General features: G+C 42.7%; 1 protein-coding gene across 1 annotated transcript in view; it reads left to right on the forward strand.

Annotated features, from left to right (window-relative positions):
- Positions 1-934: 934 nt before the first annotated feature.
- The window catches only part of LOC140209537 (polymeric immunoglobulin receptor-like), a 62,913-nt gene continuing 46,992 nt past the window's right edge, over positions 935-16,855 (forward strand). Inside the window, exons 1-5 of the mRNA XM_072277798.1 lie at positions 935-977; positions 6,769-7,089; positions 8,079-8,399; positions 13,610-13,930; positions 15,667-15,987. Of these exons, the coding sequence (XP_072133899.1) occupies positions 938-977; positions 6,769-7,089; positions 8,079-8,399; positions 13,610-13,930; positions 15,667-15,987 (1,324 nt within the window). The 5' untranslated portion in view covers positions 935-937. The remainder of the gene's footprint in view (positions 978-6,768; positions 7,090-8,078; positions 8,400-13,609; positions 13,931-15,666; positions 15,988-16,855) is intronic.

Below are 16,855 nucleotides of genomic sequence, written 5' to 3' on the forward strand. Positions count from 1 at the left end.
ACTTGGGGAGTCAGATAGCAACTGCAGATGCAGAGTCATTAACATTTTAGATTAAGCCCCTGCTTCATGACTCCTCCAGCAATTTATTTTTGCTCCAGATTATAACATCTGCTGTTGCTGGTGTCTAACAATTCAACACAGGAGCAGAATTTGGCACATCGAGTCTGCCCCACCATTCAATCATAGCTGATCTTTTATTTGGTCTCTTCAAACCCATGCTCTGGCCTTCTCCCCTTAACCTTTGATGCTGTGACTAATCAAGAATCTACCAACGGCCTGGTCTCCACAGTTGCCTGTGGAAAAATATTACACTAATTCACTGCTCTCTGGCTAAAGAAACTTCTCTGAAAAAATGTTTTCTATCAACCTTGATATTGTTTGCTAGCTTGCTTTCATATTTCATCTTTTCCCTCCCAATGATTCTTTTGGTTGCTTTCTGTGGGTTTGTAAAAACTTCCTAATCCCCTGTCTTGCTGCTAAGTTTAGCTTTGTTGTATGCCCTCTCTTTTGCTTTTCCGTTGGCTTTGAACTCCTTTGTCAGCCATGGTTTTACTATTTTGCCATTTGAGTATTTCTTTGTTTTTGGAATACATCTATCCTGCACCTTCCTCCCTTTTCCCAGAAATTCAAGCCATTGCTGCTCTGCTGTCATCCCTGCCAGCATCTCCTTCCAATTTACTTTAGCCAACTCCTCTCTCATTCCACTGTAATTTCATTTACTGCACTGAAATACTGCTACGTCAGACTTTATTTTCTCCCCATCTAATTTCAAGTTGTACTTGAAGTATGATCACATGATCATTTGATCACACATCACACATAAACTGGCTCGCTGTGGTTTCATGATCGGACTTCCTGACCTCTTCCTCCTTATTTTTATTTGACAGTTAATTCTCTCTGTGAACGGACAAGTGCTGACTGGGTCCATGTGAATTAAATGATGTGGATTTCGATTCTTCTAATTAGTATCCTAGATGGTAAGTGACATCCAACATAGGATATTGTCATTATCTGTTTTGGTTTTGGGGTCGTGCATCATTTCCAGAACAGTGTGTGAATATATATAGACACTGAAGATGTCAGAATGTGGATTTCAGAGAAAACTCCTGGAGGAACTCAGCAGGTCGAGCAACATCAATCAGGGAGAAGGGATTGTCAATGGTTTGGGTCAAGACCCTGCATTGAATCTGAGTGGAACGGGAAGATAGTGTAAACAAGAGAGAGGGCATTGTGAAACAGGATTAGTTACCTGGACTGTACCCCAGGGTTCAGAACGAGGTAGCTGAAGAGATTGTGGAGGCACTTGTAGTAATCAGTCAAATATGCTTCCGGAGGAATAGAAAATAACAAATGTCACTCATTTCTTTAAGAAGAGAGGAAGACAAAAGGCAGGAAATTATAGGACAGTTAGCCTGACTTCAGTGGTTGATAAGATGTTAGAATCTGCTATTAAGGATGTGATTTCAGAGTACTTGGAGGCATGTGATAAAATTGGCCAAAGTCAACATGGTTTCCTTCATGAGAAATGTACCCTCCCCAATCCATTGGAATTATTTGAGCAAATAATAGGCAGGACAGGCAAAGGAGACTTTGTTGATCAGTGCATTTGGATCGCTCTGCCAGGTCCCAAAATAGTCCACAGACTGCATGCTATACTAGAGTTTCTCTCTGTTTTTAAACTCTCATCATTCAGAACCTAGCCTGCTAAAAATTCTCAAGGGAGCAGGAAATAATGGAAGAGGAGGCTGCCCATTGATACTTTGTGCTTGGTTTTCGGGCTCCAGTAGATTGGAGGGAGACCTGCAAGGGACTGACTTCACTCCTGAGGGACAATCAGACAGCAGTGTGGTCAGATGGATGGTTGACGGTACTGTGAGGACTAAGGGATTTCACTGATCCTCACACCCAAATGTCATCTGAAAAATCAAGGCCAGTGTTGTTTAAATGAAAAATGTAGCCAATACAGCTGGGAGTTCTCTTAATGAAACATTAGTGAGTGATCATTGTGTGCATTTGAGTAGTTGGAAGGCATCTGATTTGAAAGCAGCATCTCCATTACTGCTAGACTTCAAAGTTCTAAGTATATTTATTATCAAAGTACATATGTCTTCATATACTGCCTAGAGATTCATTTTCACGTAGGAAATCACAGTAGAACAAAGGAATACAATGGAATCAATGAAAAAATTGCACCCAAACAAAAGATTGACCAACAACCAATGTGCAAAGAAGACAGAGAGCAAATAAAAAATTAAATATTTTTCATATATTATTTTTATCCTGAAAATGAGTTGTAAAATCCTTGAAAGTGAGTCTGAGTCCATGGGTTGTGGAATCAGTTCAGAGTTGAGGTGAGTGAAGTTATTCACCTCGGTTCAGAAGACTGATGATTGAAGGGTATTAAATATTCCTGAACCTGAGTGAGTGGGAACTAAGGTGACCGCACCTTCTATGCAATGGTAGGCGCGAGAAGAGAGCCTGGATGGTGGGGGTCCTTGATGATAGGTATGGCTTTTTTGTCACAGCTCTCCTTGTAAATGTATTTGTCCAGTGGTGGGTGGCCTTTCCCTGTCGTGGACTGGGTTGTTTCCACCACTCATGGAACATAGAAGATAGAACATTATAGCAGAGTGCAGGGGCTTTTACCCTCCTCGAAGATCAGTCTAATCCGTCCCTTCTGTAACTCTCCTATCCTCCATGTGCTCACCTGAGAGATTACTTAAATGTATCTGCATATCCCATCACTCCTGGCAAGGCTTTCCATGCACCCAGCACTCTGTGAAGATCCTGTCTCTGACGCCCCCTCAATACTATCCTCCAATCACCTTGAAATTACTCCCCACACTTTAGCCATTTCTGCCCTGGGATATACTTTTGATAGCCACTTGAGCTATGCCTCTGATCATTTTGTACATCTCGATCATGTTGTCTCTCACCCTCCTGTGCTCCATTTCTGAATTGTCTTCAGATCCTCAAGAACTACGCTTTTACGTTCGGTTTTCTTTTGCTTAGAAGGAGATGGAGCTGTGTAGATGGACAGAGAGGGTAAGAAGAGTTGTTGGAAAAGTGATCAGAATCAATTGCCCCTCTGCAACAGTAAATCAGTCACACACAGTGTATTGGTGCTGTGGAATATTGGTCACAAATATTCAGTTTCAGAGGAAACAAATGGGCTACATAGACAGGAAGAAAATATTGAATGTATATTCAGTTTTATTAAATAGATTTGCTTTTTATTTGTCACACGTCCATGAAAACATCGAAACATACAGCAAGATGTAGCTTCTTGAGTCAAATGACATTAGTGACGACTGTGCTGGGATTAGGCTGGGTTAAATCGGTGGGTTACTGGGCAGTGTGGCTCATTGGGCCTAAAGAGCCTGTTCTGTGCTGAATCTCCAAACAAATAAATACTGAGAACACGAGTTGTGGAGTCCTTGAAAGTGAACCCACAGGTTGTGTGCAGTGATCAGTTCAATGTTGAGTGAGTGAAGTTATCCATGCTGATTCAGGTGCCTGATCTTGAAACTACAGTCTGTCAGTTACTGAAACTTGCCACATTAAAGTATGAATCCTCTACATCATATTTAACAAAGAAAATGACATCATCTTGATCAATGGTGAAAGATGTGCAACTAAAATAAGCTCAAAATTGGATTGTAGATAGCAGTTTTATTCCATGTTGAAGCTTGTGTAGTAGTGACTTGCCACAGTCTTTCATGTAATGGCAGCCTTTGGTCATATTTCTTCTCTCCATCTTCCACCGTGTGAAGAAATTTATGCAAAACGACATCATTATCTGATTACAAAGAATCTTTGAATATTTCTAACTTTGTTACCATGCAGTGTTGATTCTCACATTTGCAAACAGCTCCCTTCATGTAGCAGCTCCGAGGCTAATTGTACATCGACGGGTTACAGTTACATGTCAATTCTGAGAAAAGCAGCAACTTCTATTTGCAGATTCACACCCCACTGACCATTGCAAGCTGCAACAAGCTGTAACCACTCATTTTGTTCAACACTCAACTTTTAATTCTATTGTTCATTCACATTGACCGATGGTTAAGGGATAATATGTTTTCCTGAACCTGGCGGTGTGGGACATGAGGCTCCTGTACCTGCTTCCTGATGGCAATAGCAATAAGAGAGCATGGCCTGGATGATGGATGCTGTTTTTAGTACCGCACTGTGCTCAGCAACAAATAGGAGTTTACCAGTGATGGACTGGGCTGTACGCACTATCTTTTGTGGTTTTTCCGTTCAAGAGATTGATGTTTTCATACCATGCCATGATGCAGTCAATAAGACTACTCTCTACTGTTCATTTATAGGACTTTGTCAGAAAGTGGGGAGGGCAATATGTGCCTGGAGGTGGGATCCCGTTGGAGATGGCAGAAGTTACGAACAGTTATGTGCTGGATGCGGAGACTCAAGGCTTACCTCCCACCAGCTTCCATGTCCAGCACATAATTCTCTGTAACTTCTGCCATCTCCAGTGGGATCTCACCACCAAGCACATCTTTCCCTTTTCCCCCACTTCCTGCTTTCCACAACAACCATTCCCTACGTGACTCCCTTGTCCCACCATCCCTCTCCACTGATCTCCCTCCTGGCACTTATCCTTGCAAGAAGAACAAATACCTCACCTACCCCTGCAGTGCCTCCTTCACTACCATTCAGGGCTCCAAACAGCTTTTCCAGGTAAGGCAACACTTTACCTGTGAATCTGTTGGGGCCATCAACTGAATCCAGTGCTCCAGGTGCAGCCTCCTGAATATTGGTGTGACCTGACATAGATTGGGAGACCGCCTCGCTGAGCACCTATACTCCACCTGCTAGAAAATGTGGGATCTCCCAGTGGCCGCCCATTTTACTTCCACTTCCCATTCCCATTCTGACATGTCAATCCATGGCGTCCTCCACTGTCGTAATTAGGCTACACTTAGATTAGAGGAACAACACTTTATAATCCATCTGTGTGGCCTCCAACCTGATGGCATGAACATCGATTTCTCCAGTTTCCAGTATTGCCCTGCCTCTTTCACCATTCCCAATTCCCCTTTCCCTTCTCACCTTATCTCCTTACCTACCCATCACCTCCCTCTGGTGCTCTTCCCCCTTTTTTTCTTCCATGGCCTTCTATCATCTCCTATTAGATTCCCCCTTTTCCAACCCTGTATAGGTTTCACCAAAGAACTTCCCAGCTCTTTATTTCACACATCCCCCTCCCCCAAGTTTCACCTATCATCTTGTGTTTCTTCCTCCCCTCACCCCAACTTTTATCTCTGATTCCTCATCGTCGACTGTACTCTGTTCCATAGATGCTGCCTGGTCATCATTTGAGGACAGACAGGTCCTGGCTGGGTCTCTGTGAATGAAATGCTGTGGACTTTGCCTGTTTGGATTGGTTTCCTCCCCTGTGATTGACAGACAGCTCTGGATATTTGCAAAATCATTGTTGGTTTGAGAGTTGTACACCGTTCCCACAACAATGCTTGAATACCTGTCGACACTAAAAATGTTGGAAACTGGAGTTCGGAATTCAATGGGTCAAGCAGCATCTGTCAAGAGGAGGGGAATGTCAATAGTTTGGATCAAGACCCTGCATCAAGTGTGAGTGGAGAATGAGATAAAGTAAATAGGACAGGAGGAGGTGTGAGACTGGGTCCATTAGGTGGTTCGGGACTCGGGAGAGGTGAAACACAACATGGGGAAGAAAAGGGGTGGCGTTTGGAGGTGGGTGAGAGGTTGAAACAAATCAGGAGAAAAGAGGAGTCATGTAGGTGAGGGAAGAATACATCCAGCTGAAGAAATTCCCTTGGGGCTGTTAAGTGGAAACATCAGGTCTTCCATTGCTGGAATCTGATCTTCCTCTGCAAGAATCACTATGACAATCGACGTTATTGTCTTGAAATCACTGACTTTCCTGGGCCATTTCAGTGGGGCAATTCATAAAGGACATTACTGGAACTGGAGTCCAGGGTAAGCCAGGGTGGGTAGGGATGAAAGAGTTCTCTCCTTCAAGGCCTTTCCAATCCAGATGGGATTCTACAATCTGGCAATTCGTCATTATCATTATCAATATGTGGTTTTAAATTCCAGAAATAATTAATAAATTTGATCTAAACACACTATATATTTTTACAGAATTTGAAATCAAACTGGTTTTCTGCATACTAAAGTAACAACCTTTGTTGCAGCACCTTCTAAATGGACATACAAGTATTTGACAGGTACAGTATATAATATTTCCATTGGAACCAAAAGGCACAGTTTCGGACATTATGAGGGTTTCTTTGTGCAGTTTATAAATTTGTCTGTAACTGGGGAGGAAATCAGGACATTGGCCTCAAGAGATCCTATCAATCCCATCTGAATCCTAGAGTTCCCTGGAATCTGAGACACAGACGCATCCCAAATGAAACAGCTGGGATCTTTGTCGACATTTCAAAGGCCGACATATTCTGAAGTAACTGAAAGTTCAACACTGCTGCTCTCCCTCAGTACTGCACTGGAAGATCAGCCCTGGGTTTCTGCTCAGGACTCTGGAGTGGGAAGTGAACCCACAATGTACTGACACAGGGGAGAGAGCACTGACACAGCTGACACAGTAACAGCACTGACTGCAATTCACACCAAAATCACTGGCCGTGGCAACATGGGCCACATGTGATGGACATGACCTGGACATGTTTTTACCGTCATGTTCAAAAATATCTGTTTGCATTGAGTTGTTCCTGTCAAATCTGAAAATGTCTTCCTCAGTTTCAGGTGCATTGGCGGCAGAGAAATATGTAAGTGGAGTTGTGGGAAGAGCGATCACAATCGATTGTCACTATGAAGTAATGTACCGCTCACACAAAAAGTATTGGTGCCATGGATGGACTCACCAATGTTCAGTTTTAGTGGAAACAAATGGGCAACATGGACGGAGTGGACGAGTGTCAATCACAGATAACCCGGAACAGAGAATATTTACTGTTACTATGGAGAATCTTCACTCTGGAGATACAGGATGGTACAGCTGTGGAATTACAACAGCAGGTGTCGATACGAGATCTAGTGTACATCTACAAGTATCTGATGGTAGGTTTCTCAGGGATTGACTTTGTGCCTTCCATAAAGGAAGTGTCTCTTGATCTTTGTCCAAGCATTGTCAATCCCTCACTATCTCTGCATTCACATCAGTGCCAAATGTTCACTTCTTTATGGTAGGTCATTGAACCCAGTCACAAATTAATTATCTCCTGAAAGCCACCAAACAGATATCTCACATTACTGTGGAATTATAAGACCAGTTTTCAATAGGAAATTTAATTTACACCTACAAGTAAAGTAAATGTCTCCTGATCTTTGTCCCCACCCTGTCCATCCCTCACATAAACTCAGTCACAATATCATTTTCTCCTGAAAGACACCAAACACGTGACAGATATCTCACATCACTGTCTTTAAACAAGCAGGGGCCACTTTATTTGGTACCTCCTATACCTGATAAAGTGGCCACTGATTGGATGTTCCTGATCTTCTGCTTCTGTGTCCCATCCACTTCAAGGTTCGATATGTTGTATTTTCAGATGCTCTCCAGCACACCACTGCCATAACACACGGTTATTTGAATTCCTGTCAGTTTCTGTCAGCTTGAACCAGTCTGGCCTTTCTCCTCTGACCTCTCTCATTAACAAGGTATTTTTGTTCACAGAATTGCTGCTCACTGGATGTTTTATTTATGTTGTTCACACCATTCTCTGTAACCTCTAGAGACCATTGTGGGTGAAAATCCCAGAAGATCAGTAGTTTCTGAGATTATCCAACTACACCATCTGGCCCCAACAAGTATTTCATGGTCAAAGTCACTTTAGATCACATTTCTTCCTCATTCTGATGTCTGGCCGAAACAAAGACAAAACCTCTTGTCTTTGCATGTTTAAATGGACTGTATTGCTGCCACATGACTCACCAATTAGATATTTGCATTAATGAGCGGGTGAACAGGTGTATCTAATAAAGTGGCAGAAAAGTGTTTGATTTTCAGATGTTCATTCAGTGTCTGATTGTTTAATTCTTTCCCACAGTACCTGTGTCTGTTCCTGTGATTCGATATCTGTCAGCAGCAAATGTCTCACGTCTCGGGGGCTCAGTGTCAGTTTCCTGTGAGTCTCTCCAGGGATCCCTTCCCATTCAGTACAGATGGTATGAACAAACCTCATCTGGACATCCAAAGATCTCAGATACCAATGAACTGGCTCTACATTGTCAATCTTTCAACCAGCAGCACCATCAATATTACTGCAGTGCCTCGAACTGGCATGGAGCAAGATCCAGTGCAATGGTTAATGTGGCAGTCTTCAACAATGGAGAGATCTGCAGTTATGTGACAGAAATCAATGGCACCAGTAAGTTCTCCTTTCAAGGGAGGATACATTTAAATATTTCTTTTTGTTCCTCTGTTACTGCTGCTCTTCTACTTCTAGTGAGAGTAAGGTATTTCTTTGCATTTGTAGAAGCTACACATTGCAGCCACCATGGGGTAGAAATAAGGTGTAGTGAACAGTTAGGTCCGTCACTTCCTCGATGAAGATGTGGAGCCTCTCAAGCATAGTTTGAATTGCACTTGCAGACAAATTGAGAGAATTCCATTCACACTTCTGGCTTGTGCTTTGAAAAGGCCAGAACAGGCATTGAGTTGTGAGACAGTGACACTCATAAACTGAAAAGGAAGGACAGGTCTGCAAGTAGATAAATCACCTGGACCAGGTAGACTGCACTCCAACGTTCTGAAAGAGATAGCTGAAGAAGTTATGGAGGCATTAGTGGTGATCTTTCAAGAAGAACAAGACACTGAAATGTTCCAGAGCACTGGAAATTTGAAAGTGTCACTCCACTCTTTAAGAACGAAGGGAGGCAAAAGGAAGGGAATTATAGAACAGTCAGCAGGTTGGGAAGATGTTGGAGTCCATTATTAAGATCATGCTTTTTCTTTGCAAACATCCACGAAAACAGAGGAGTGGCCCAAAGAACGAATGAAGTTAAACATGAGAACCCCAAAGCCCCCCCCCCAGCTCCCCCCTCCCATTCACAAGCAGCAGCAAGGCAATGACCCCCCTCCTTCCCACATGAGGGAAAAAAGCACCAACACCCTCCACTGAGCACTCAAACATGCAGCATCAATAAAGACACAGACTTGCCGTACCCCAAACACTACTTGTTCACCCAGTTATTCAAGATACTACAGGGCCTCTCTCTCCCTAATAAGAGAAAAAGAGGTGTCCCCGTATCTCAGCGAGAGGGGACACATAACAAACAACTCGTTGATTTATAATGTTAAATGGCTGTTGCATTGCTTTTTCCGAGCTCTGTGCCCAGAGAGTCGGCTCCAGGGCTCAGGTCTCAGGACACACAGCCGGCAACTAACCCACTGCTCCCGATGTTCCATGCTCCATGTTCTCCAGTGACGCCTCAGTCAGGGGCACCGGCCAAGAATCACCATGTCCCCAGAGCCACAAAAATCCGGCACCCTGAATTCACGCTAGTCTTCCAGGCCGCGTACATGGTATATCAAAAAGTGGCCTGTCGTAAGGCCCTGATAGTGGTTCCCATTTCTGCAAATATCCGAAGTCAAAGTCAGAGTCTTCCAAAGAACCTTGATAAGGAAAAACAACATATAAAAAACAGGAATAGAACCATTTCCAAAGATGCAAGCAAAGTGGTAATGTTACAGCTATATCGGACCTTGGTCAGACCCCACTTGGAGTACTGTGCTCATTTCTGGTCACCTCACTACAGGAAGGATGTGGAAACTATAGAAAGGGTGCAGAGGTGATTTACAAGGATGTTGCCTGGATTGGGGAGCATGCCCTATGAGAATAGGTGGAATGTACTCGGCTTGGAGCGGCGGAGGATGAGAGGTGACCTGATAGAGGTGTATAAGATGATGAGAGGCATTGATCGTGCGGATAGTCAGAGGTTTTTCCCCAGGGCTGAAATGGCTAACAGAAGAGGGCACAGTTTTAAGTTTCTTGGAAGTAGGTACAGAGGCGATGTCAGGGGTAAGTCTTTTATGCAGAGAGTAGTGAGTGCGTGGAATGGGATGCTGGCGAAAGTGGTGGATAGGGTCTTTTAAGAGACTCCTGGATAGGTACATGTAACCCGAGGTAACTTCTAAAGTATGTATGTGTTCAGCATCGCATTGTGGGCGAAGGGCCTGTATTGTGCTGTACATTTTCTATGTTTCCATGTTTCAAAGCAGTTGCTGTTTTGCACCATCTTGACTTTGCTCCACCCTCCGAGTCCATTATTAAGAACAAGGTTTTGGAGTACTTGGAGGTATTTGATAAAATATGGTTTCCATATGGGGAAATCTTGTCTGAAAAATCATCCTCAGAAAGCAAGGGTGTTCTTTTCTTTTATTTATTTACCGATAGAATGCAGAGTAGGTCCTTCCGGCCCTTCAAGCCACACAGGCCCAGCAACCCTCGACAAACCTGATTAACTATATCCTCATCACAGGACAATCAACAAAGACCAATTAATCTTTCCAATATGTCTTTGGACTGTGGGAGGAAACGGTACCACCCAGGGGAAACACCACGCATTCCACATGTACAACGTACTGACTCCGTTCATTAGAATGGAGATGAGGAGTTTATTTAGCTAGAGGGTGTTGAATCTGTGGAGTTAATTACCACAGACAGCTTTTGAGGCCAACTCACTGGGTTTATTGAAAATGGAGCACAATCGTTTCATGTTCAGTAAAGGCATCAGAGGTTATGGGGAGAAATCAGGAGAATGGGATTGAGTGGGATAATAACTCAACCATGATGGAATGGTGGGGCAGACTCTATGGGCAAAATGTTTTAATTCTGCTCCTGTGTCTTATGGTCCCATTGTCTTATGGGTCATCACTAGCTCCAGAATTTCATGAACAGTCCAAGTGAATCATTGACTACTTAAACTGAGTTTCAGGTTGCTGATTAAAATACCTCGCTCACTTTGAGATACGGGAAGGGAACCCATACCTTCTATTTGTGTCTGTTGTCAGATATGAACAAGGCTGCTGCATTTCATGGCGGTAAACAGGATAATAAGCTTTCAAAATTCATGTAAAACAGTATAGGAATGTCAATCCTATGTGAAGGATGGGCAAGTCATCAGTTTGCTGCTCCATGAGGTTTACCTGTCTCTGTGCTGAACTGAGCTGGTGGCCTGTAATTAACGACTCCTTAACTGGCTGCAGTGATGACTGGCTTTATGGATGTGGACTCAGATTTGTGAGTTTCAGTTCCAAATTTATTTATTTCCCTTTATTGTTTGCATGATTTATCTTTTTACTACACATTGTGTGTTTGACAGTGTTTTTGAAAGGATTCTATAGTTTTATTTTGTTTTGCGGCTGCTCGTAAAGAGAAAATCTGAAGGCTGTATATAGTATTTATACTTTGGCATTAAATGTACTTTGAATTTTGAAATTGAACTGCAATATGATTAGCTGTGATCCAATAAGCTGTCAAATGAATGCAATGAAATAGAATTCTGATTTTAACCTTTCAAAAGTATGCTACAGTTTAGAGAGAATGCAGTAGAGTCATAGAGATATAGGCTATGGAAACAGGTGCTTCAGCCCAAACCGTCCATGCTGACCACAGTGTCTTCCTGAGCTTCTCCCATTTCCTCACAATTGGCTGGTATCCTTCTAGAGCTTTCCTGTCCATGAACTTGTCTAAATCTATTTGAAATATTGTATGTGTACCCACCTCTAATACTTCCTCTGGCAGCCTTTTCCACGTGCACACTGCACTGCTCTGTGTGGAAAACACTGTCCCTCCAAGAATATCCCCTCTCACCTTAACCCGATGCTATCTGGTTTCCAACTCCCGTACCCTGGGATAAAGACCGTGATTATCCACCAGACCTTTGTCCCTCTTAATTTATAAACCTTTATCAGGTCACCCCTCAGCTGTGTTCACTTCAGAGAAAACTGTCCCAGCCTATCGATAACCCAGACCCTCCAGTTCCAGCAGCATCTTTGTGAATGTTTTCTGTACCTTCTCTAATTTAATCACATTCTTCCTCTGGAACTGCACAGGGTAGACAAGGTGAGATCTTGTCAACATCCTGTATAGTTGTAACATCCCATTCCAACTGTACTTAATGCACCATCCAAAGAAGGCAAGCCGGTCATACTCCTTGTTCAACACTTTGTCCACCCTGTTGCCACTATCAGGGACCAATGTAGTTGCACACCTCGCTCCCTACAGTGTAAGTTGTGTCCTTGTTTAATTTCCAAAAATGCCTGAGTTCAATTCCATCACCTGTTCCATTGACCACTTTGCTAGCTCAAATTTTAAAGTAATTTCATTACCAAACTATGTATACCATAAACAGTCTAGAGATTCGTCTTTCTACAGATACCCACAAAACAAAGTCACACAATAGAATCCACGACAAACCACACACTACAAAGACTGACAAACATCTAATGTGCAGAAGAGGATGAATGGTGCAAATAATAAAAATATGTAAACAATGAATACATGGAACATGAGACGCAGAGTCCCTGAAAGTGAGTCCGCAGCTGCAGAGTCCGTTCACACTGAGATGAGTGAAGCCAATCCAGGAGCCCGATAGCTGCAGATCACCATGTGCTGACAAACCTAGTGGCGTGGGCCCCTAGACTCCAGCACCTCCCACCTGATGGTCATAGCAAGAAGAGAGGGAGACGGGTCAAATGCAGGCAGATGGAACAGGCTCAACTGGGGGTCGTTGCTGGCACAGAGTAATGGGGCTGAACACTGGATCATTTTCCAGGTCCCTTTGTAAACTTCGACAACTCTTTCCACCGTCCACCGCACTACAGTGTCATCCACACATTATTAATCATGTCACCTACAATATCATTACAAACTATTCATATCGATGACAAATAACAGTGGTTAATAAATAACAGCACTGATCCCAGTGTCACACCACTGGTGATAAAGTCTGATGTTGTCAGAAAACCCACTCCTCACTATTACAATCTGACTGCTTCCATCATCAAAAAACTCAGTTGTATTTTTAGATAGAAGATTTCCCGTGCACAAAATAATGTTGACTACCCCAAATCAGATCTTGCCTTTTCAAATTCAGGTAGATCCTGTCTCACACTATCACCTCCAGTAAGTTACCCACCACTGATCTTGTGCTCACCTGCCTGGAATGGGACTGGATCAGTAATCTATTGACTCAGAAATGTGGAAACACACCGAGACATTAGTGGGCAGTGACAATGATGACTCCAATCAAATAAAAATCATTACTTGTGAAGAGCACGAGATGAGGGATGATGCTGTTGTCTTCTCAGTCAGTGTGGAATTCAATTACACCAGTTGACAGAGTGACAGATTCCTTAGAACACAGCGACAGCTTTAAATAAATCAACTTTATTTAATTTTAGTCTATTCTTTATATTGTGTATTTTTTTTGTTCTCCATCAGATCCAGAGTAACAATGATTTTGTTTTCCTTTACACTTGTTACAGGAAATGACATTAAACAATCTTGAAACTTGAATCTGCTTGTGTAAATTTGATTTTACCTGTCCATTTTCTGAAGAATTTCTCTCTCAGTTCCAGGTGCTTTATGGGCACAAGATAAAGTGAGAGGAGTTGTGGGAAGAGCGATCACAATCGATTGTCACTATGCACCAATGTACTGTTCACGCACAAAGTACTTGTGCCACATGTGGGATCGCCAATGCTCATCGTTAGTGAATACAAATGGACAAACTGAACAGTATGGAAGAATGACAATCAGAGATAGCACATCCCTGAGAATATTTACTGTTACTATGGAGAATCTTGTCTCTCGAGATACAGGACTTTACAGATGCGGAATTGTAACATCTGGCAATCATCCAGCCTTTGACATTTATGTAGAAATTTCTGACGGTAGGTTTCTCGTATATAGACGATGTCTCCACTGAAATGTCTGATTCCTGTTTTCCCTGGTCGGAGTTAGGGCAGCGCGGATATCCTGAGGCTCGACAGTGCTGCAGAGTCCTGTGGGTTGTTGGCAAGGAACGGGGAAACCTCTCTCATGATGCTCTCATTGAGTGCGGAGTCTGACCCACTGACGGACACCGATTTCCAGTGGGAGGCTCAACACGTTTTCCTGCAACTGAACAGTATGAAATGTCACCCTGTCAGAGGTTTGAATTCAGACCAAAATTAATAACCTGATATTAACAGGTTGATGAGAAACAAGTGTTTCTCATGGTTAAATACCTTAAAATTCATAAAAAGGGAATCAGTTCCAGAGCTAAACAGACTTCATTCAGTTCTCCCACAGCAAGCGTTCCCACTACCCATCCCTGCTTCATGGATCAGTCACTCCCCCCTCTACCACATGCTGACTCTCTTTGTCTCTGTCAATGTGCTCCAGGAATCCACCGCCCAGCACCCACTGACCATCTACTTCCCAGCAGCCAGCCTCTACACCCAGCCCATTCCTGGTGAGAAATAGAGCAATGGAATTAGAGAGAACATGGGACACAGTCCAGCACAAGAATAGACTCTTTGGTTCACTTCCCATGATTCCATCGTATTGCATTGGTCTATATACCTTCAATCCCTCCCTTTTCATGTTCTTGTACAAAAACATCTTAAATATTGTGATAATATCCCTTTCCACCAGCCGGTCTGACTGTATGTTCCATGCAGTCACCACCCTCAGTGTAAAAAAAAACTTGTCTCAGAAATGTCCTTTAAAATTTCCCCTGGTCACCTTAAAACTATACTCATGTAGGACTAGAGGGCACAGACTCAGAATCGAAGGATGTCCTTGAAAAGAGAGATGAGGGGGAATTTCTTTAACCAAAAGCTGGTGAATCTGTGTAATGCATTGCCACAGGCAGCTGTGGAGGCCAAATCGTTGGGTATATTTAAAGCAGAGGCTGATTCTCAAGGGTATCAAAGGTAACAAAGAGAAGGCAGGAGAATAGATTTAGAGGGATAATAAATCAGCCATGATTGAATGGTGGAGCAAACTCAATGGACAGAATGGCCCATTTCTGCTCCTATATCTTATGGTCTTATGGCCTGTGGTCTTTCTAGTTCTCCAGTCACATACGATTCCTTTTTGGCTTCATATCGATACTGATACTCACGGGTTCCCTTGCTGCTATAGGTCACTGAAACCAATCACAATTATACTCTCTCCCAAAAGTCACCATTCATCTTGTACATATCTGACAATTTCCTGCTTTCACAGGATGGGGAGTTTTCCAGGACACACACAAATGCTACCATTCCAAAGTCAATCTGTTAGGTGCCACTGAACACTGTCTCCTTGTGTCTGAGAGAGATTGTAACTCTGATTTTCACACTGACACGTACTCAGTGTCATCACTGCTGTCCTGATCTGGAGTCCTGTTGAGTTCTGGGTTAATGTCAGACATGGCAGTTCAGGCAGACGGGGGGGGGGGGGATGCGCAGAATCAAATATCGCATGGTTGATTGTACATTCTAGTATCAATTGTTTGGCGACAATGAAGTAAAAAGTATGCAGGGACACAGAGAGGTAGATGAGCTGCTGAGATTCCAAACTGGTGGGTCCTGGTTCAGATACAGAACTGCTGAAATCTTCAGTGTGTTTGATTTTCAGATGTTCAGTTTCTTTTCAACAGAACCCGTGTCTGTTCCTTTGCTTCGATTTTCACCACAAACAAATGGCTCAAGTTGTGCGGACTCCGTGTCAGTGTCCTGTGAGTCTGTCCATGGATCCCTTCCCATTCAGTACTCATGGTATGAAAAGACTCCATCTGTGGATTCAAACATCTCTGACACCAATAAACTGGATCTCCATTGTCAATCCATAAAATACAAAAATCATCTGTATTATTGCAAAGCCTCAAATACTGAAGGAGAAAAGTCCAGTGAAGTGGTCAATGTGTCCATCTCCAACAGTGTCAGCGCCTGCAGAAATGTGATTGAAGTCAACAGCATGGGTAAGTGGTGCAGGGTTTGATTCTTTATGATGGTCGTTGGAGTACAACTGATTGACTGATGTGTGCTGGATATTGTGTTGCTGGAACTTCACTCAGGAACATGGAGTGTATGTTGTCACCACCTTTCAAAGAATGAAAAGCCTTTCAGCACAGCTGTTCAAACGTGAGTCACTCACCACAGTGTCTCCTGTCTCTGATTTGCTCTCGCATACTGGGTGTGAATGTGTCTCATTTGGTAATATTTCTGCCATTAATTAAGATAGTACTTCTGAGATAATCTACTGCAAAGTTTAAAGTAAATGTATTGTCGAAGTACATATTTGTCATTATATACTATCCTGAGATCCATTTTCTTGCAAACATTCAGAGTAGATACAAATAAATAAAACAAAATCAATGAAAAACTACACACAATCAAATGTATAAACAACCAACATCAAAAAGAAGATAAACTGAAAATATAAGAGAAACAAATTATTAATAAGTAAAAAAATAATAATATTGAGAACGTAAGTTATAGATTTCTTGAAAGTGAGTCCACTGGTTGTGGAATCAGTTGAAGTGAGTGAAGGTATCGATGCTGGTTCAGGAGCCTGATGGTTGAAGGGTAATAACTGCTTCTGACCCTGCTGGTGTGACACCTCCTTCCCAATGGCAGCAGCGTGAGGAGAGCATGGCCTGGGTGGTAGCAGTCCTTGATGATGGATGCTGCTTTCTCGTGGCAGAGCTCCTTGGAGAATTTATCCATATTTTTTCTGCCTGAATTTATAAACAATTATCTGTTCTGTACTTTATAGAAAATGGGCTGAGTCATAAAATCAAAGCAGTTGTATCTTTATAAAATACGTAGAAATCACATGGATTGTGA

This window comes from Mobula birostris, chromosome 14, assembly GCF_030028105.1.
Source record: "Mobula birostris isolate sMobBir1 chromosome 14, sMobBir1.hap1, whole genome shotgun sequence".
In the NCBI taxonomy this organism is placed as follows: domain Eukaryota; kingdom Metazoa; phylum Chordata; class Chondrichthyes; order Myliobatiformes; family Myliobatidae; genus Mobula; species Mobula birostris.